This window comes from Mustela nivalis, assembly GCF_964662115.1.
Source record: "Mustela nivalis genome assembly, chromosome: 10".
Taxonomy (NCBI): domain Eukaryota; kingdom Metazoa; phylum Chordata; class Mammalia; order Carnivora; family Mustelidae; genus Mustela; species Mustela nivalis.
In genome coordinates, this window is record NC_139029.1 from 33,612,903 (window position 1) to 33,634,522 (window position 21,620).

The 21,620-nt window shown below is 41.9% G+C and overlaps 1 protein-coding gene across 2 annotated transcripts in view; it reads right to left on the reverse strand.

Moving 5' to 3' along the window:
• Nucleotides 1-21,620, reverse strand: part of TESK2 (testis associated actin remodelling kinase 2) — a 133,105-nt gene that overhangs the window by 2,955 nt on the left and 108,530 nt on the right. For both annotated transcript variants that reach the window (XM_082687278.1, XM_082687279.1), the window contains exons 5-8: nucleotides 6,670-6,816; nucleotides 735-817; nucleotides 404-488; nucleotides 63-146 (exon numbers count right to left, since the gene is read on the reverse strand). In XM_082687278.1, coding sequence (XP_082543404.1) covers nucleotides 63-146; nucleotides 404-488; nucleotides 735-817; nucleotides 6,670-6,816 — 399 coding nt within the window. The remainder of the gene's footprint in view (nucleotides 1-62; nucleotides 147-403; nucleotides 489-734; nucleotides 818-6,669; nucleotides 6,817-21,620) is intronic.

Here is a 21,620-nt window from a genome sequence, read left to right on the forward strand (position 1 = left end):
AGTTCCAGAGCTTCAAAACCAGCCCCATCCCACTGGCACTGTGCCCTATGCCTGCAGTTCACCTCTGTGCGGGGAAGACAGTCCGGATCAGCCTGGATGCGGGCGATGATCTCACAGAGGATGATACCATAAGAGAACACATCTGCCTGGTGGGTAATGAGACCTCAATGAGTTTCCTTCTCAGTGGAGAGAGAGGTGGGGTTTCTGCCCCTCAGGTCCACCAGCATAGGCTTGCACCCTACTGTCTGCATTTCATTCAGTTCATTTACCGGGCAGCTGCCGAGTACCAGCCCTGGTCTTAGCAGGATTTAGCTCCCCACCCGGAACATACAGGTTGATCCTGGATACTTTCTGCTAAGAGTGGATTCTAAGGAGTACCAGGCCCCGGGATCCCCAGACTCACCTTTTCATTATAGGGCTCATCTCGGAGAACCTCAGGTGCCATCCAGAATGGTGAGCCCACCACAGCCAGCTTTTCACTTCCCCTGCTGTGGGGTGGAGGTGGAGGGGAGATTATATGGAAAATGAGCTTGCCACTGGCTGGTGCAATGGGATACCTGACCACTGGGAACTCCTCTCCCTGAAGGGGAGACGTCTTAGAAGGCACTAAAACTGACCACATTTAGGAAGCTAGGACTGAGCTGTGACCAAGTTCTGGCCTCTGGAGAAGAAGCTGGAGCTTTGCTTTTGCTTCGGTCCCTTCTGTGACCCCAGTACCAATTAGGACTACCCACCTGACATCAGGAATCTTCTCAGCCAGGCCAAAGTCAGCTACCACTGCAGAGTAACCATTCTCATCCCTCTTTATCAGGCAGTTCTAGGGTTCCCAAAGAAGAAGACAATGTGGCTCAGAAGGGGGACCACCCAGCCATAAGGTTACCACCACCCCTCCCTGCCACAGGGCACCCTGGCTCTCCTCCTTGGTGAAACAACACTCTTAGCTGACCCCAGTGGTCAGACTTGGGGGCTCTGTCACCCATGGGAGATGGCTCAGGCCTGGATCTTGGGTTCTTGCCCTAAGATTCATATGCTTCCAACAAATATTTATCTTTGCTTTCTATATACTAAGCCTCAGTGAACAAACATCTTTGTCCTCTTGGAGCTTACAATCTAGTAGAGGAAGACAGACTATCAGGCCCCTGGCCTTCCATTCTCTTTTCCTCAGAATGCAGAGCCAAACACTAGCCTGACCTTGCCAAGTAATGTAAGCGTAAAACAAACATTCAGGCCTGCACTATCTTTTACTGCCCACAGGATCACAACCAGCTTCCTCTCAGTCTATGACCTGACTCTAACCAACTGACCTACCCCCTCCCCATGCTGTTCCTATGTTCACATCTCCATCCAAACTTGTCACAGACAACCTGTACTCCTAAAGCCTGAATAGCTCCTTCAAGCTTTTTGTTGTTGCTTATACAGTTCCCTTCCATTTGGAATGTTCTCCCAACTCTCCTTTCCATGTATTTTTATGTATTTTAAAATACATAAAAGTGACCTTTCCACCCTGTCATTACCACACTCTCTTCTCAACTCCTTTAACTCCTCCTCTCTGCCAGTCTAGCAGAGAACAGGTTCTAGTTCAGGCCTTGCCTTCTCACAGCACTCAACTGGTGACAGAGGCTCAGGATGTGTTCACTGAACAAGAGAAAGGATGAACCCAGATGACTTGTAAATAAACACAAATCAGCAACCAGCTCTCCCCAAACAGCTGCATTCAAAATAGCCCTACACACCCACTCAGGAGGCACCTCCCTCCACCCCCTTTCTCCAGAGGCAGGAGAGAGTAGGGATCCTGGGCTCAGGGACATCTCTGGGGCCAGCAAGGCCCTATCTGACCCAAACCTGCCCTCCCTCCCTCCTCACTGGGCTTGGCATGCAGTTGCTGAGGCAGAGCCACATCACCTCCTGCTTCCTCCACCGCAGGTACGAATGACTCCCTTTCATTGGCCTCAATGTGATCATACTATTCTCTCCCTGAGCTGGAAGGAGCCTCTGATTTCATCATCTCCTACCCTGGGTCCCAGATGGACATGCACCATACCTGGCTTCCAACCAGGACCATCCTTGTGCTTGCCATGGCTTTGGCCCTCCCATCAAGTCATGCTGCCTCAGCACCCCTGAGCCCCCCAACTATCACTGTGAGAGGATGGGCCTGGGCCAGCTATTGCCTATTGAAAAGCCAAAGCCCAGGCTACAAGACACAGGCTTGTGAGGCAGTATCAGCTCAGATCGGTCACGTTATTTTCCCTGCTCCTCCCTTTTCACCAACAACTCAGGCTCCTGTCTCCGAGGCTCAGTCTAAAGTCCTACTTACTATTTGCTTTATAGCCCTCAGAAACAGCCCCATAAATTCAGCCTGGGAGCAGCATGTAAGGGAAAAAGAATATGGCCACAGTACACTGTCCTTGTCAAAGCTGTGCAGTTTCTGCCCCAGCTTCACATTCATGGACATCTACTGTCCTCACTGCAAACCACCCACGTAGGGGTAAGTGACTTCACAGTAGTTTCTGTGAACAGCTGAGAAATGGCTAAGGCAGGGATGATTGGGGCCTCACAATATGGGACAAAGCTACCCAGTTTGCCCCTCATCTAGAGGGTGACTCCTGCACCTTGTACAGCTTCTCACAGCCAATAGCTGGCACGGGAGCCAAAGACAAAGATGGGATACTGCAAACCAAAAGAGCCAGACTTTTGGAGCCTATATCTGAGGTGATAAGGAAAATGTGGAGCAACCCTGCTGGATTAGCCCCTGTGGGATTTATCAGAAACTCCCAGCCTGCTCTTAAGACCCTGCCCTTAATGGGGTCTAGGCTAGTGAGGTATGGCTGGCCACACTTGCTGTTTTCACTTCCTTATCTCCCACTCATTCCTCATCGGTTTCTGCTGTGTGTTCCCCCAGAGGATACAATGACTTCTATGGCATTAATTTCAATAGACAAAATTAATTCTTATATACTTGATCTTTCTGCTGCTGACATTGCTGATTACTTCTTTCAACACTTTTTTATGTGATTCAGGAATCATATTAACACTGGGCATGCAGGGGTACCTGGGTAGCTCAATCAGTTAAGCATCTTGCCTTCAGTTTGGGTCATGATCCCAGGGTCCTGGGATGGAGTCCCACATCGGGCTCCCTGCTTCTCCCTCTCCCTCTGCTGCTCCCCCTGCGTGTGCGCTCTCTGCCTCTGTCTCTATGACAAATAAATAAACTCTTTAAAAATAATAATAATAATAATAATAATAATAAATGTGTTCCAAATCAGTCCTTCCTTCTTCATTCCCACTACCCTTGCATTAGGTCCTCCTCATTCCTCCCCTGAATGTTGCAACACTCCTGTAACTGGTCTCCCTGGCCTGGTCCAGGCTTGATCTCTATTATTCACCTTCCTCATTCCTGCCAGCATGACCTTAGTAAAATGTAAATCTGTGTTACTCCCCTATTTAAAAGCCATCAATGACATATTGTATGATTCCATTGATATGAAATGTCTGGAATAAGCAAATCCATAGAAAGTGAAAATGGATCAGTGGTTGCCCAGGGCTGAAGAGAGAAGGGACTAGAGTGTGGGGCTTTCATTCTGGAATGAAGAAAAGTTCTGAAATTAGATAGTGGTGGTGGCTGAATATACTAAAAGCCACTGAAATACATACTTTGAAAGGGTAAGTTGTGTTTTATGTGAAGTATATCTCAAAAAAGCTGAGTCGCTTTCTCCATTTCCCATCTAGAAGATTAAATAAGCCACACAGTATATGATCAGAGTCCTCTCTTTTCAACTCTTATTCCCTACCACTCCTCCCTCCCAGTCTGCACATCATAGAGTTCATGCCACTATGCCTTTGTTTGTGCAATTCCCTGTGTCTGCTCTGGTCTAGAATATGACCTCCAGCATGTGTATTGATAATAATTAAACTAGTAAGTATAATTCAGTTTTCCAGATTCAGTTCAGCCCCCATCTCCTCTGAGAAGCCTGCTCTGTACCCTCAGGTTGGGTTAAATACCCTTTTTTCAAAGCATCCTATGCATCGCCCTCTCTGTAACATTCCCATCTACCATGTTATAAAGTCTGTATAGTCCCTTCCCATGGCTAGAGACTATAAGCTTCAGGAAAGCAGTGATGTCTTAAGAAAGAGATGGCCCAGAGAATACTTCCTAGCCCCTTGGGTAAGGGAAAGATTGCCTACTTCTGTCTATATGGCACCCTAAGATATGAAAACATTTTTCACAAACACAGTCAAAATGACATTGTCAGGTGAGCAGATCTAAGATTTTTACATTTAAGATGAGAAAAATAAGCTTACAACTGTAAGTGGTAAAGACCCAGGTCTCCTAAGGGTTCTCACATGACACTGCCCTCCCCAGAAAGAGGCTGAAAAGCTTTCCCCTTTTATAATGAAGCAATGTAGGCTTCAGCAAGGTCATGGCAGGAGCAATGTAGTCTTAAGAGAGCAGCAGGGGCCAGGGGCCGTGGAGAAGGCAGCACTATGTGCAATATCGTAAAACCCCTTCATTTGGGACTCCAGCCACTATCTCAAACGTCCAAAGGCATCTAGTACAATGCTTGCATTTCTCACCCAACTTGGACATGGCCCCATTATAAGTAGGTGGCTACAGAATACAAATATGAAGCTCAGACCACTGTGGGGCTCTGAAGAAGCCAGACCAGTTTTCAGGCTGTGTGGAATATAAGGTCCACTACATATAGAACAAAGAATGCTTTATTCAAAAGTGTCTTTGGGGCGCCCTGGGTGGCTCAGTTGGTTAAGTGTCCAACTTGATTTCAGGGTCATAATCTCAGGGTTCTGAGACTGAACCCTACGTTAGGCACCATGCTGGGCATGAAGCCTGCTTAAGATTCTCTCTCCCCAAACCATAAAAGACTCTTAATCTCAGGAAACTAACTGAGGGTTGTTGGGGGTCTAGGGATAGGGTGGCTGGGTGATGCACACTGGGGAGTATATGTGCTATGGTGAGTGCTATGAATTGTGTAAGACTGATGAATCACAGACCTGTACCCCTGAAACAAATAATACATTATATGTTAATTAAAAAAAATAAAAAGATTCCCTCTCCCTTGGCCCTCCCTACTTGCTCTGTGTGTGTGGGGGTGTATCCTTGCCTAGAGTAAGCTGCAGACATAAGGGAGGCTCAGACAGACTTCCCTGAGGGGAAAGGTTTCTGATTTTCAGGCTCAAAAAGGAGCGTAGGCCCTACAGCTGCCTGGCTTCTGTTCCTCTGTGTCCGGTCCCCTATTAGAATTCATCACACTAGAACTGAGAGACTCTATGTTTGCCTCTTCAGTGACGGAATGATCCCATTCATCTCTGTGTCTCAAACCTAGCACAGACACACAGAAATGGCTTAGCAAATGTTTATTTGAAAGTTTGGGCAGATAATTGAACAACTGGGCTTCTTTTCATATGTGTCAAAGGCATACACTAATCATACATTCAGCTCTCCACTGTGGGGACTGAGCTGACAAGAAACTCAAAGGGGTCTTATGACTTATGAGCCAAAACCAAGAGTCAGACGCCCAACCGACTGAGCCACCCAAGCCGTTCCTACACTTGCCACCTTAATGCTGCTTCAGTAACAGGGCAGCTGACTACAAAAGGCCCTGCCACACCCAGGGGCCCCACATCCACCTCCCTAAAGCTCTTTTCTCTGCAGTAGTTTATAAGCCAATCGCCAAGATCCCTTAGGGGCAGTACTGCTGTTTGGAACAGAAGAACAGCTGTCCTGTGAGGTAACCAAGGACTTATTGTTCTAGGCCTTACTGGCTCTGAGAGTACAGCTTGCTTGTGTCCCCTTTGCAAACTTCATCTTATAACAAGCTCCCTCACCCCTCCTTCATGACAGAAGGGGTACAGGAGTCTGGTATGCATGTCTATATGTGTGCATGTGTAGGTGTTGCAGGTGGAGAATGAAATGACAGCTATTCTTGGATATGTACAAAACTCCTCTATACCTCTCTAGAAGACTTTAAATCAGCTCTTGCACAGAAGTCCTGTTAGATGGCTTATAGTTCCCACAACAATGATCAAACAATACTATTTATATAAGCCTGGTTATGGTGGTGTCCTGGGCCACTTGGCCCTGAAGTGCCTGCCTTGTAGCATGGCCAACTTCCTCTAAAAGCAACTATTTTCTAACCTAGTCACACAGCAATCTGGACAGCAAGAGACTAGCTGATGCCAAAGAAGAACTGGCAGAAGGGCAGAAACTCAATCACACAGATAGAAAATGGGTCACTACATTATAGCCCTCAAAACCTGCACTCAAATGACAAAAGCAGTGAACTCCTGCTCTCAGTTCAGAGCTACCTCCTGAAGGCTGTGAAAGAGAACTCTACGACGCAGGCTCCCAATTTGCAATGACTGCTGTCACTCCTATAGGAGAGGAATCTCTTAACCCTCCCATGTCACCTGCTCCTGCAACACTCATTCAGACTGGGTCAAGGATTAAGATTCTTAAGATATATATGTTGCCTGGCTCAACACTAAAAGGTACCTGCTGTAAGCCAACATTGGCTTTCTAAGGACTAGCTGTACAGAGTAGTAAGTTATATTCTCTGTGACTAAATGATAAATCTATATGAGATCATCATTTCAAAGCTCATTAGAGACTGGAAGACAGTGTCTCAAAGAGTTGTGCAAGGAAGGCCTTCATACCTTAGATGTGAGGTCCCGATGGAAAATGCCTTTGAAGTGAAGGTAGCTGAGGCCCACTGCTATGTCATAGGCCAGTTTCACCCGCACAGTCCAGGGCAAATGCAGGTTACTGTCTAGCAACTGCTCCAGGTTTCCAGAGTTGATATACTGCAAAACAAAAGGAAAAACCCAGCCACCATTTGTCAGGAGTGTTTAGGCTGGTGGTGAAACCATTAGAGAATAAACACCCAGAGAATAGAGATTCCATTTAAAAAAAAAAAAAATAGAGATTCCATGTTTTAATTTTTTTTAAGTTACTGAGGGTTTATTCGGTGCACAGGCAGTATGGTAGGTGCTGCACACAGAGGCCCTTTCCTTTGCGGAGATGACAATCTATTAAGTGGTACAAACAGTATCATGTGGTAAATGCTAAAACATAGCTTTGTACAGGTACAACAGCATTATGAGTGCAGAGGATAAAGTTACAAAGTCAATCTGGGCATGTCAGAGGAAGCTGCACAGAGGAAATAAGGAATCAAAAGGATGACCTGGGGGAACAGGAAAGAAAGACAATGCATACAGAGGGAGCAGTATATGCAAAGTTATAGATTAAGTGCCAGGTGCATTCAGGAAATAATTTACTCAATATGGCCAGAGTGCATGAAGAGTAGAAACAGGTGAGGCCAGTATACTTTGCTAAGATATATGGACTTTATCCCATCTATCAGACCAAAGTAAGTCCAAAATAAGAGCAAAATACTCATCTTTACTTTTCAAAGAAAAGATTTTTTTATTAAGCAATCGTATGATCGATGGGTTAGATAGATTATGGAAATGGGTAAATAGGCAATTATTGCGATAACCATGGTGAAAGAAGGGTGCATCAGTGAAGCCAACAGAGGAGACACTGGAACAGAGCAAGATTCAAGATATACTTATATGGCAGAATTGAAAACAAACAGACACATACAAAACTTGATGACAGTCTGGATTGGGGGGATGAGAGCAATGAAAATCTCTAGGTTGATCCTGGGCTCCTGGATGCCATTATTAATAGCCACAAAACAGACAAAAAGACAGGTTTTTAGAAGGAGCAGCAAGGTTAAAAATAGTGAGGTCGGCTAGGACATGTTGAGCTTAAGCGCTTGTGGGACAGCCAAGGTGGAGATGTCCTAAAAAGAGCTTAGACAAAGTTTGAGCTAGAGACCAACATTTAGGAGGCAGTAGCAATGAGCTGAAGTAGTCACTGACGCCTCAGGATGTATGAAGTTGTTCAGGGGTTAACATATAAGGTGAGAAATTCAAAGAATCCTAAGGAATAGTAACATTTAAAAGAGCAGGCAGAGGAAGAACCAAACAAGAATGTTAACATTGGGGGCGCCTGGGTGGCTCAGTGGGTTAAAGCCTCTGCTATTGGCTCGGGTCATGGTCCCGGTGTCCTGGGATCAAGCCCTAGTCGGGCTCTCAGCGGGGAGCCTGCTTCCCTTCCTTTCTCGCCTGCCTCTCTATTTGTGATCTCTGTCAAATAAATAAAATCTTAAAAAAAAAATGTTAACATTGAAGCAAAGGAGAATATTCCAAAGTGAAAATGACCACGAAAAGTATCAAATGCTACACATTTCGAGTAAAATGAGCAGGAAAATTGTCCACTGAACTTGCAACTAAGAAATCATTGGTAACTATGGTGACAGCAGTTGGTCAAGACCAGAGTTAAGGGCACCTGAGTGGTTCAGTTGGTTAAGTGACTGCCTTCAGCTCAGGTTATGATCCCGAGGTCATGGGATTGAGTCCCACATTGATCCGGCTCTCTGCTCAGTGGGGAGCCTGCTTCACCCCTTCTCTCTCCTGCTCCTCCCCCTGTTTGTGCTCTCCCTCTTGATCTCTGTCAAATAAATAAAATCTTTGAAAAAAAAAATACCAGAGTTAAGACCAAGTGAACTGAGGAGTGAGTAAGAAGATAAGGCTATGGAGAAACTATGTGAAGATATACTCTTTCAATAAATTTGGCTGTTCATCATTTTTACACACCCATGAAATGGAGGAAAAAAAAAAGGAGCAAATAAATGTATTCGTATAGAGGTGATAAGAGTCAGAGTAATAATAGTAACAACAGCAACAAAACAACAGTAGTAACAGCTAATATTTATTCACATAGTGCTTACTTTGTGCCATGCACTAGTCTAAGAACTTAACATCAATTATCTCATTTAATCTGCACATAATCGTATGAATTAAGTATAATCTTATTCTCATTTTATAAAAGGCATTTAGAAGTTAGAAGTTAAGGGTTCAAACTCTGGGCAGTTTAGCCCAGAGTCCATGTTCTTTACCACTACATTACGTTAGACTAACAAGCCGCAGCATCTGAGTCAAAGAGCCTCATACAGAACAGGAGCTGAAAATTTTTTGCCAAGGAGATCATGAATTTATTCAAACCTTACATGATATATTATATTCCTTCTCCTTTCATAAAAGAAAAAGGAAAAATTCCTCTAAGCTTAACATTAAGCTCTTAAATACCTATTTTGGGGGGTGATACTGAATTTTCAAACAACCAGAGAACCTAAAGGGGGAGCAGTTAGGGGATCTGAATTTTAGTCCAGTTCTGCCTCTTAATAACTAATTACCTTTGGACAAATCAAATAATCAGTTATTTCTACAACCATTCAGTAAGTCCATCTCCACTTCCTGTCACCCCCATATGACAGTAAGAACCTATCAGTTTACATCAACATTATTTTCCTTCTGGGATTAGAGTTTCCTACCTATAAAATAGTTATTATAACTCCTGATCCATATAACTCACAATGTCATCATGAGAATCTAATACAAGCATATGAAAGTGCTTAGGAAAAAATTTAAGTGCCTTACAGTCTGAGATGTCATGATGCAGTAACATAGGCACTAGAAAGAACCAGTTGGGGGCAGCACGATGCAGCACTTCATACCCTTGGAGGAGGCGGCTCAGGCTTGGCATCGTAGAGAGAATGGCTAAAAATACACCTAATTTCTCAAAAGGGAAACCTGTCAATCTGCTCCATTCTACTTGATAATCCATCTTGGAAATCTCAAAATGAGGCATGCTGATGGCATTAACACAGCAGCTTTCATCTCTTCACTCTGGCTGAATCTGTCCACAGTTCACATTTGAGGAGCCCATTTACTAAAAAGGAACTAGCAAACTTCAGGCTACTTGGGAGCAATATAGTAGACATCTCATCATGTAAATTCTTCTAGTTCTGACAGAAAGAACTGAAAAGGTAGTTCACTTCTTTGATAGGGTGACAATGTGACACGGAAGGCCTCAGGAGCCAACTGAGGGCCAGGCAGAAAAGACTACGGTGAAAAGGCTGTATCTGGGGCGCCTGGGTGGCTCAGTGGGTTAGAGTTTCTGCCTTCGGCTCAGGTCATGATCCTAGAGTCCTGGGATTGAGCCCTGCATCGGGCTCTCTGCTTTGCGGGGAGCCTGCTTCCTCCTCTCTCTCTCTGCCTGCCTCTCTGCCTACTTGTGATCTCTGTCTGTCAAATAAATAAAATCTTAAAAAAGAAAAGAAAGAAAGAAAGAAAAGGCTATATCTGCATTCTCTCTGGGCCAAGATAAGCCAGGACTCTCGATTCTGGTTCAGAAAAATACGTATTTACTCTTTTCAGCATGTCTTTGAAGATCTGAGAATCATAGATCAAGGTGGAGAGCAGAGGAGAAAGGTGAGGTGAGGTGGGGAATCACACCCTTAGGAGGTTCTGGATCTTCCAAGCAAGATGGAAGAAGCACAAACCAGGACCAGAGAGGGAAACTAAATGGAGTTTCTTGTTAGAAACCATTTATCTTGTCTGCCTTTGGCGAATATTTTTAGAGGGGGCTGATAAGCCTCTGGGCCTTCAGAAACCACAATTTCTGAGTGTTTCAAGACCTTTGTGTGTATGAAGAAAGGAAGTTTGAGATCTGCCAACAAGGAAGATTTCTAAGTTGCTACACACTCTGTGTGCCCATTAGTTGGGACGTTCACTTCCCCATAAGCAACTCCCAGCACAGGCTAAGCTGGTGTGTCCTCTGGCCAATCCCTCTGTGAGAAGCAGAGGCAAGATCAACTACACTAGCACATTCAGTGTCCCAGGATCAGGGTAACAGCTGCTTGGCTTTGTTTTCTTCCAGACCACTCCCTTGGGCAGCTCTACAAAACAACCTAAGACCTAAGGCATTGGCAGTGCATTTAAATAACCTACTAGAGAGATAAGTTTTTACATTTTTTATTGTTGTCCTTTTACACTTTCAAGTCCAGAAAACTGTAGTACAAGCCAACCAAGAGCTACAGGTACTTCAGGACCTCTTAGTGACTTCTGAAACATTTTAAAAATAAATTTATTTATTTATTTGTTTGTTTATTTATTTATTTATTTATTTTCAGCGTGACAGTATTCGTTGTTTTTGCACCACACCCAGTGCTCCATGCAATCCGTGCCCTCTCCAATACCCACCACCTGGTTCCCACAACCTCCCCCCACCCCTGGCCCCTTCACAACCCTCAGATTGTTTTTCAGAGTCCATAGTCTCTCATGGTTCACCTCCCCTTTCAATTTCCCTCAACTCCCTTCTCCTCTCCATCTCCCCTTGTCCTCCATGCTATTTGTTATGCTCCACAAACTTCTGAAACTTTATCTACACCCAAACCTGCCTTTCCAATTTGCAGTCTAATAAAAATATTGTAACAGAGTTTTTACCAATTCATTTGTGTTTGGTACTTGATTTCATTAAAGACTCTTATCCTAAAAGGCAGTCAATAAATAGATATGTGCTGGAGACTAAAGAATATTATGTATGCAAGAAATCATATGTCAACACCATAAAAAAAAATCACCATAGGTCAGATTAGTGAACACTCAGTTTTCCACTCAGGAATATCAATTAATTTCTACAACCATTCAGTTATTTCTACAACCATTCAGTGAGTCCATCTCCACTTCCTGTCATCCCCATATGACAGTAAGAACCTATCAGTTAACATCAGCATTATTTTCCTTCTGTGATCAGAAGAGTACATTACACAGAGTACACATTACAGAGTAAATGTAGGTAAAGATGAGTAATAGTTTATAACCTAAGGAAGTCCAGTGAAAGACACACATATAAGTAAATAATACCAATAACCCTTTAGTAGAGGTAAGTATGAAAGAAGAAACTGACTCTCCCTGAGCTTGGAAAATTTCAAAGAGAAGATAACATCTGAGGAGGATCCTAAAAGATGGCTAGAAGTTGTGTAGGCTGAGAATATAGTTCTTCCCATGTATCCCCATAGGCTCTGATGGTACCAGTTCAGACACAGACAGACACATAAACATGCCCATACAGAGAATATTCTGGAGCAGCACTAGGCAACACTTAACTCTCAATGAGGTAACACTCACTATACCCAGGGCTCCTGTTCCCAGCTGATTTTAGTCAGTTATAGTAGCCTCACCCAGTCATGATCAGTCAGAAGAATAAGACAAAATGGTTAATTTTTTTTTTAACTTTGGATTATCAACATACTGATACCTGCCACTAACAAGCTTATCCCTGAACAGTGGCTCAAAGGCATATTCAGAGGCTGTGAAGAAAATATCAACTGCAAGGATTATTACTTTTTGAAAAATCTACCCAACTGGCCTGGAGCTCGGGCATTCACCCAAACCAGATAAATGTGCTGCCATCCAACTAATAGAGATCATTTGCTACCATGTAATTAGCAGGGCTGTCCTGAGGAAGATCCGTCCAGCTCTCTAACCATCCACCTACACAAACACTGAAAGCCTGTTGGTGAAAACACAAACACAGAAAACAAAAGTGGGGCCAGTCTCTCCCCTTAATTCACAGTCTAGTCTACTTTACTGACCAGTCAAAGTGATAATCAACTATAATTTTCTCTTCACACACAACAGTAACATGTATGCTATACAGAAAATATCACTCTAACAGTAATGTACAAACTGTATAGAAAAGTCAGGAATTGAACGAAGGAAAACAGTTAGGCGGCTTCTGGAATCACCTAGGTAGGAAGGGGTGAATAAGACAATGACCGCAAGAATGGAAAGGAGGTTAATAATATCTGGAGATGGGGCGCCTGGGTGGCTCAGTGGGTTAAGCCGCTGCCTTCGGCTCAGGTCATGATCTCAGGGTCCTGGGATCGAGTCCCGCATTGGGCTCTCTGCTCAGCAGGGAGCCTGCTTCCTCCTCTCTCTCTCTACCTGCCTCTCTGCCTGCTTGTAATCTCTCTCTGTCAAATAAATAAATAAAATCTAAAAAAAAAAAATAATAATAATAATAATATCTGGAGACATCTTAGAGGTAGAAGCAACAGGATTTGGTGTTTAATTAAAGGCAGGGAGTAATGAAAAGAAATAAGGCACACAAAGTATGTCCAGCATAGTGCTTAGCTCATACTATACAACTCACTCTGCCCACTATCAATATCTTATCTTCATAACCCCTCCCTGGGTTATTCCATTGGCTTTCTAACTAGTCTTTTTGCCCCTTTCTTGAACAGACATAGCCCTCATTCCAATCCATTTTCCGTAAGACAGCCAAAATACTCCTTCTGAAATGCCAACCTGGACTCAATCTCCTGTTAAAATTATTCAATAATGCCTTATTACCGTTAGGGTAACCCACAACCCTTACTTAGCATAGACTATAAAGCCATTCACTCCTGCTTATAAAGGTCTAACCCCTGTTTACTTCACATTTGCACACAGCGCTGGTCCTTTTACCTGGAATACCTTCCCTCACCCAAGCCTTCCTGAGGATCCAGTTCCATTTCATGGAAGCCCATATGCAGGACTGGGACTAAGAAAGACATTCTGTACAAAAGGAACACAAAGATAAAGTGCAGAGATTAGAAGTTATTCCTTTACTTTTTCCTGAGTAAGGTATAAGTAGAGAGAAGGGATCAAGCTAAAAAGTAAAGATGGACAGTACAGTATAGTGGAAAAGCCCACACACTCTGGAGTTAGACTGCCTAGGACTGAATCTCACCTGTGACTAGCTGTGTGACCCTAGGTGGGTCATTCAGTTTCTTTAATACTCATGTATAAAATGGGAATAAGAATAGTATCCACCCCCCTCAACAAGATTAGTATGTAACCTATAGAATTATGAAGAGCCAATCGGTTGATGTGTGTAAAATGCTTAGAACAATATCAAAGAAAGTTCTCAGTATATGTCAGTTATCTATGCTATTTTATTATATTTGGAATCTCTAAGTTACCTTTCTTTTAAAATATATATTTCTTTTAAATATATATTTCTTTTAAAATATATTAGTTATCTATGCTATATTATATTTATTATTATAAATATGTAATTTTTTAGAGAAGTTCTGGAACACCAAGATGAAACATCAATAGTTAATTTGTCAGACCACAGGAGCACTAAAGGTTTATAGGTGAAGTATACTATGATCTGTTGTGTGTTGAATCATGTCCCCCGAAAAGACATGCTCAAGTCCTAACCATTGGTAATTGTAAATGTGACCTTTTTGGGAAATAGTCTTTGCAGATGGAAAATCAAAAATGGGATCATACTGGAATAGGGTAGACCCTTAATCCAATATGATTGGTATCTTTATAAAAAGAGAAGAGAGGGGCACCTGTGTGGCTGAGTCGTTAAGCATCTGCCTTCAGCTCAGGTCATGATCACAGGGTCCTGGGATGAAGCCCTGCATCAGGCTCCTTGCTTAGGCGGAAGCCTGCCTCTCCCTCTCCTACTTCCCCTGCTTGTGCTCCTTCTCTCGCTGGGTCTGTCTCTGTCAAATAAATAAAATCTTAAAGAAAAAAAAAAGGAGAGAGAGACAAGAGACACAGACACACAGGGAGAATGTTATATAAGGGAGGCAGAGATGTGAGTGACACATGTATAAGCCAAGAAACACCACCAGAAGCTAGGAAGAGGCAAAGAAGGATCTTCCCCTAAAGTTTTCAGAGAGAGAGAGCACAGCTCTGTCAACAGTTTGATTTACTTCCAACCTTCAAAACTGTGAAAGAATCAATTTCTGTTGTTACAAGCCACCCACATTGCGGTGCTTCGTTATGAAAGCCCTAGGAAACTAATACATGCCCAAAACTACATTTTAGAAAGATCATGCTGGTAGCGATAGAGGAGTAACTAGAGGAAGGTTTGGAGGGTACTGCAACAGTCCAGATGAGAGATACTCAAATTCCTGACTTAGAGTGCTATTATATTATAGGCATGAAAATGTGGGCTACAGTCAGACTATGCAGAGATAGAATCTAAAGGATATAGCAACTGGGTGGTAAATATGAGAACTGAAGGAAAAGAAAGGTAACTCTGAGATTCCAAATTCAGGTGTTTAGAGAAGTAATAAGAAGAGATTCTATCATCTTACGTGCCATCAGTAAGTCAGAAACACATCAGAAACCAGCATCAATGTCAAATAGCCAAATCAGTGACTTGTCAAACCTCTGTTCTTTGGATAAGCCCTCTACAGACAAGGGCCCGCCCCGACCTAGTTTTCACTGAAGCCCAACAATGCCATTGTGCTAGCCACTGTATGTTTTTTGGTCCGCTCCAAACACAAAGACGAGCAGACATCCCATCCTGCTGGCTTGGTTTGAAGAAGAAAAGAAAGCTTTGTTACCGCCCCGGGTAATTTCAGGACAGGCATCCCAAGAGCGCCCTGTGGGAGGCTTGTGCTCCAAAGGAGCCTCCTATTCTCAGCTTGAGGTTCTGCAGCCACTACAAGCATATATCCCTCCATCTGCCAAAGCCCGAGTTTGCCACTGTTCAGGAGATCCACCAGGGCTTGCCTGACTGAAACAGTCAGTAGTAACGAACTGACCCGAAGAGAAATGAAACCCAAAATGTGTTTCTGCATATTTAAATGTTTCACTCTCTGCCTTCACATATGCCTATCTACTGCTCAGAATATTCTTCTTCCTCTTCACAGCTCTTATTCCTCCTAAATCTAGCTCAACTCATTTATTTTGGAAAGCATTTCCTGACATTCCATTCTACACTTTGTGTCACATGAGCCCCCTGTACATATTTCTACTATTGCTTACCACATTGTACTATAACCCTGATGGTAGGGACCAGGTCTTTCTCAACTTGGTGAACCCAGTATCCAGTGAGTAATAAATTGTTGAATGAACAAATGAGTAAATATATTTAAATAAATACAGGCAGGTTTTAAGTTCTCTCTTATCAGAAGTCATCCCAATTCAGTCATTAATGTAATTTAAGATCAAAATGGGGGGAGGGGGCACCTGGATGGCTCAGTGAGTTAGGCCTCTGCCTTCGGCTCAGGTCATGATCCCAGGGTCCTGGGATGGAGCCCCCGCATTGGGCTCTCTGCTCAGCAGGGAGCCTGCTTCCTCCCTCTCTCTCTGTCTGCCTTTCTGCCTACTTGTGATCTCTCTCTCCCTGTCAGATGAATAGATAAAATCTTAAAAAAAAATCTTAAAAAAAAAAATATAAATATATATATATATATATATATACATATATATATATATATATATATAATAATGCCAACTATATGGCTGATATTATGGTAGCCCTGGAAATAAAATGAAATACAAAACAGTGCATTTGGCTACTCAGTGATATAAAATTCTGAGGATACTTCTATCACCCTATCAGCAAACTCCTTAAAATGATCAAAATTACATGGGCTTAAAAAATATAACTGTGACATCCTTTTGGAAATTATAGAAGATATTTATTTTATCAGTAACTGAAAGAAGCCATAAAGATATCTCCCCTTCATATTCACACTTCCCATAGCTATATATTTAGTATGAACCCATTCACTGCTCAAAGAATATGTTTGCTTAATACACCTGAAGCAGTAGGAGTGTTTTTCTATGCATGTAAGCTACTATAAACATCAAAATGAATGTTTACCTAACAGATTCAAAAAAGTGTGTTTAAGCTTTACCCACAGATTTTTAACTCTTCCATCAAACATCTCATAATCAAAATCAAATGTCTTTAAATAAAGTAAATAAAATAAATCTGTAGAATAAATCTTCTCAAAGAAATAAACTAAGAAATCGTAAAACTAAGAAAACAGTAAGACTGTTCCCTTTACCCTGTGAAGCTCTACATACAATCAATGGTCGGAGACATGATTTAACACCAGCCCAGGGCTCCTAACCGCTCCATCTAGTCTGTTTTCATATCCCTAAGTCCACAAAGCTATTGGGTTCATGCTTAAAATTATTCTTCCCTCTAGTTTGCTACCTCACATCTACTACAACCCTGCACTGAGCAGACCCACATCAGAATCTTTGACATTCACCTGGTGACTAGCCTCAGAGTGAACAAAGCAGTCCATTAAGGAAAAAAAAACACACCCTGCATCCCCACCAGATCTGAGGGATAGGAGCTTTACAGTGGACAAAATGAAAACAGAAACCAAAAGAACTTAAGCTTCTAATCAAGGTGATTTATATCAAAGGAAAGGCATCTTTAGATGAGCCAATAATTTCTTCTACCTACTCTGCCTATATCAGTATACCACTTGGCCTCAGAATAAGGAATAAATCAAGCAGAAGTTAAAAGAAGCAACTACAAGCTTAAATGATATCTTCTAGTGGCAAATCGTAGGTGGGGGGTAGAAAGGGAGGAAAAGTTTCCAACTTGCCGTGCGGAATATAGCTTCACAGCCCAAAAGTCATTCCAAGTGCACACAGAAATCTCTTGAAAAGGCTAAGGGTCAAATTGGTAACTAAATACCTTCATGTTCACAGAAATTCATGAAGACTACAATGAGTTATCAAAGGAAGGTGTGGAGACAGAGGACCCAGCTAGTTCTACTGCAGTCAAAACAGATTTGAGGTCTTGTGTATACATAATTATCTACACCCTCAAACAAGAAAGGAGAGCCTTTTCCTTGGTTTCAAACCATCTCAGATGTCAGAATGATGTGCCCTCTTTAATGAAAGAATAAGAAAAATGAGGTGGTTGATCTTGAGTGTAATTTTTATTTTTAAGATTTTTTTCTCTCTTTATAGATTTTTTAAAAATCTTTTTTATTTATTTTCAGCATAACAGTATTCATTATTTTTTCACCACACTCAGTGCTCCATGCAATCCGTGCCCTCTCCAATACCCACCACCTGGTACCGCAACCTCCCACCCCCCCCCCACTTCAAACCCCTCAGATTGTTTTTCAGAGTCCATAGTCTCTCATGATTCACCTCCCCTTCCAATTTCCCCCAACTCCCTTCTCCTCTCTAACTCCCCATGTCCTCCATGCTATTTGTTATGCTCCACAAATAAGTGAAACCATATGATAATTGACTCTCTCTGCTTGACTGATTTCACTCAGCATAATCTCTTCCAGTCCCGTCCATGTTGCTACAAAAGTTGGGTATTCATCCTTTCTGATGGAGGCATAATACTCCATAGTGTATATGGACCACATTTTCCTTATCCATTCGTCCGTTGAAGGGCATCTTGGTTCTTTCCACAGTTTGGCGACCGTGGCCATTGTTGCTATAAAATTGGGGTACAGATGGCCCTTCTTTTCACGACATCTGTATCTTTGGGGTAAATACCCAGGAGTGCAATGGCAGGGTCATAGAGAAGTTCTATTTTTAATTTCTTGAGGAATCTCCACACTGTTTTCCAAAGAGGCTACACCAACTTGCATTCCCACCAACAGTGTAAGAGGGTTCCCCTTTCTCCACATCCCCTCCAACACATGTTGTTTCCTGTCTTATTAATTTTGGCCATTCTAACTGGTGTAAGGTGATATCTCAATGTGGTTTTAATTTGAATTTCCCTGAGGGCTAGTGATGATGAACATTTTTTCATGTGTCTGACAGCCATTTGTATGTCTTCATTGGAGAAGTGTCTGTTCATATCTTCTGCCCATTTTTTGATGCGATTGTCTGTATTGTGTGTGTTGAGTTTGAGGAGTTCATTATAGATCCTGGATATCAACCTTTTGTCTGTACGGTCATTTGCAAGTATCTTCTCCCATTCCGTGGGTTGCCTCAAAAAGATTTATTTTAAGATTTATTTTTACCAACTTGTTCAAAATTATCTTTCCTTTATTACCCACTGGAACTCTCAGGGAAGTCTAATGCCTAATGGTAGTCTAATGCCAGCTCTCAAATTAAGTAAAGCAGCAAATGGATATGATCCCATTCAGAGGATTTGGGGATTCTAAACTGAAAAAAATCTTTTTCCAAATGACTAGAAGCAGAGAATGAGCATATTACTCAATCTGAAACCATTTCTAAATAAATTCAGAGGGTCCTAACACATAATTCACTTCATTTCATGAGTTCACTGAAAACAGGTTCAATACAGTGTCTGGTAAAGTAGGCCCCCATAAATCCTTGGTGTATGAACTTAGGAATGAAGTGTCCCTAACCATTTGTCTGCATATAGGCATTCCTTCTCCACTCTCCGTGAGTCAGCTCTCATCAGCTACCTGTCTTCAGAGCTTAGACCAGGAAGGTCTTGCCCAAGGGAAAAAGCCTTAAGCTGGACTAAGACAAAAGACTGAGCCTGGTCTTCTATAGTGAAGAAACTATGCCAATTACAGCATTATGTTTAACAAAAAAAAAAAAAAAAAAAAGTTCCCAGGTAATACACATAGAGCAGGGGAAGGAGAAATATTCCAGCTATACTCTCCAAGTTTTCCACATCTCAGTAAATGGCACCACCACCTACCTAGAAACTGAGCACCATCTTATTTCTCATTCTTCTTAACAAAGCCACAATCAAGACCTTGTGCCTCTATTTCCAAGACAGATCTTTAATAGACACTATCCCAGTCCAAACTACCCACATCTCTCATATAATCGCTAATATAAATTTCTCCTATGGTTGGTCTCTATGCCCCCACTTTTGCCCCTCAACAATCTATTCTCCCCAAAGCAGCTAAGCTGCTATGTTTTAAATGCAAATTGTATCATACACTTTCCTATCGAAAACCTTCAGGCTTCCTGCTGTATTTAAAATAAATTTCAAACTCCTTTCCATAGCCTGTAAGATCCTGCATGATCTAGCCTCTGTCTTTTTCCCCAAATTTTAACATTCTTCTATCTGATCTTCATGAATGCCTCCTTATCTCTTACGTATTCTCAGAAAAGTATTTGATGACCTTACATACAAGATAAGTTAGTCAGGAGGCAGGCTTAGTCTAGGTGGCTTGTCGGTTAGCGGTTAGCGTCAGACTCTTGATTTCAGCTCAAGTCATGATCTCAGAGTCTTAAGATCTAGCTCCACATTGGGCTCCCTGCTTAGTATGGAGTCTGGTTTAGAATCTCTCTCTCCCTCTGCTTCTGCCCCTCCTCCTGCTTGCTCTCTCTCAAAACAAATAAATAAAATCTTTAAAAAAAATAAAAAAGGTAAGTTAGTATCAGCATATATACATTACACTGTCCTTATTTATCTCATTTGCCGTGATAGAGAAAAAATTTTTTCAGAAGTACAAAGTACATATTCATAGGGAAAACAATGCCCAAGTCAACAGAATAACAATATGACAGTACAGATATGAAAGGAAATCCATTCTAAGCCCCATTATCAAACATTTTCCTTCTATAACATCCTTGCAAGTAGCCAAAGCAATCCATATTAGCTTCATCAAGAGAAACAGGTCATGAAAAGAATAAGACCCACACTAAATAAAACTGCTTTCCTTAACTGTGGTGCCCTCGGTTAACAGTCCAGCCTCCCAACATCTAACAACACTCACTTCAGCGCTCCCAGCTTGATAGAAAGGCACTGCCTGAAGAAGCCCAATTAGATCTTCTAACCCAACATCTGTCCCCTCAATGACCTGCTACCTACTTCTTGCTAGTGGTAAACAAAACAGAAAATGGCCGCAGTCCTCACGGAAATATGGGAGAGAGAGAGACAATAAACAAACATTCATATAAGTGCAGAATTACATTATATTTAAATGTGCTACAATAAAAAAGAAAAGACTGCTAACAAAGAGAATCAGAAGCCAACTCACAATCTGGATGTGGGGAGGTCTTTAGGAAAAGCCACTCCAGTGAAGTAAAAATTTAAACTAAGGCTTAAAAATTGAGAAGTTAAGTAGGTAAAAAGTGAGAGAATCACTTTCCAAATTTTGTCTAATTCTTGGGTTTCTTCTTACATAAAACAGCAGTAATAATGACTATATCTCAGAGGGTTGTCACATAAGGTTGTAAAAAGAAAATACATATAATACTTAATATTCCAGAAATAACAGCTATTTCTTTAATGAGTATGTCTGATTTTATAATTTAAAAAAAGTTTTGGGGGGTACCTGGGTGGCTTAGTCAGTTAAGATTTGGCTCAGGTCATAATCTAAGGGTCCTGGGACTGAGCCCAAGTTGGGCTCCTTGCTAAGTATGGAGTCTGCTTGAATATTTTCTCCCTTTCCCTCTCCCTGCCCCTCCCTCTTGCTCCCCGCCCCTTTGCTCTTTCTCTCTCTCTCTCAAATAAATAAATAAATAAATCTTTTTTAAAAAAAGGTTTCTTTAAGTGTCCCTGGTACTACCAACTACAATAAATTATTGGTTTAAAAAAACTAAACATTTTCTTATCCAAAACTTTAGCTGACTTATCAGGTAAGTAGTATGTCTATTGTTTTATCTGTATTTTCAAAAGTCCAGTGCTCAGTTCTGTTCCTTCTGGGTGTACCAGAAATACATGTTTGACTGACTAGCTAATCTGGATGGAAAATAAGTTGTTGAGCAAATTAGTTACACAGTCAAAGTTATAATTAAATAATGCAAAAGTCATTTAGAAATTATTCCATTCATGAGACGAGAGTTCTAGCCATTCATACAGCCTCCAAAATACATTTTTAAATGTACTTTTAAAAGAAAATTTGCTCCATTTTCCTTTTTAAGATGGCATTAAATGTGCTTCCTTTTCCCCCAATTCAATCATTCAGTCAAAATCTATAAAGTGTCTTCTAACTACAAAGTACTGCTGGGAGATCAGGAATACACAGATGAGT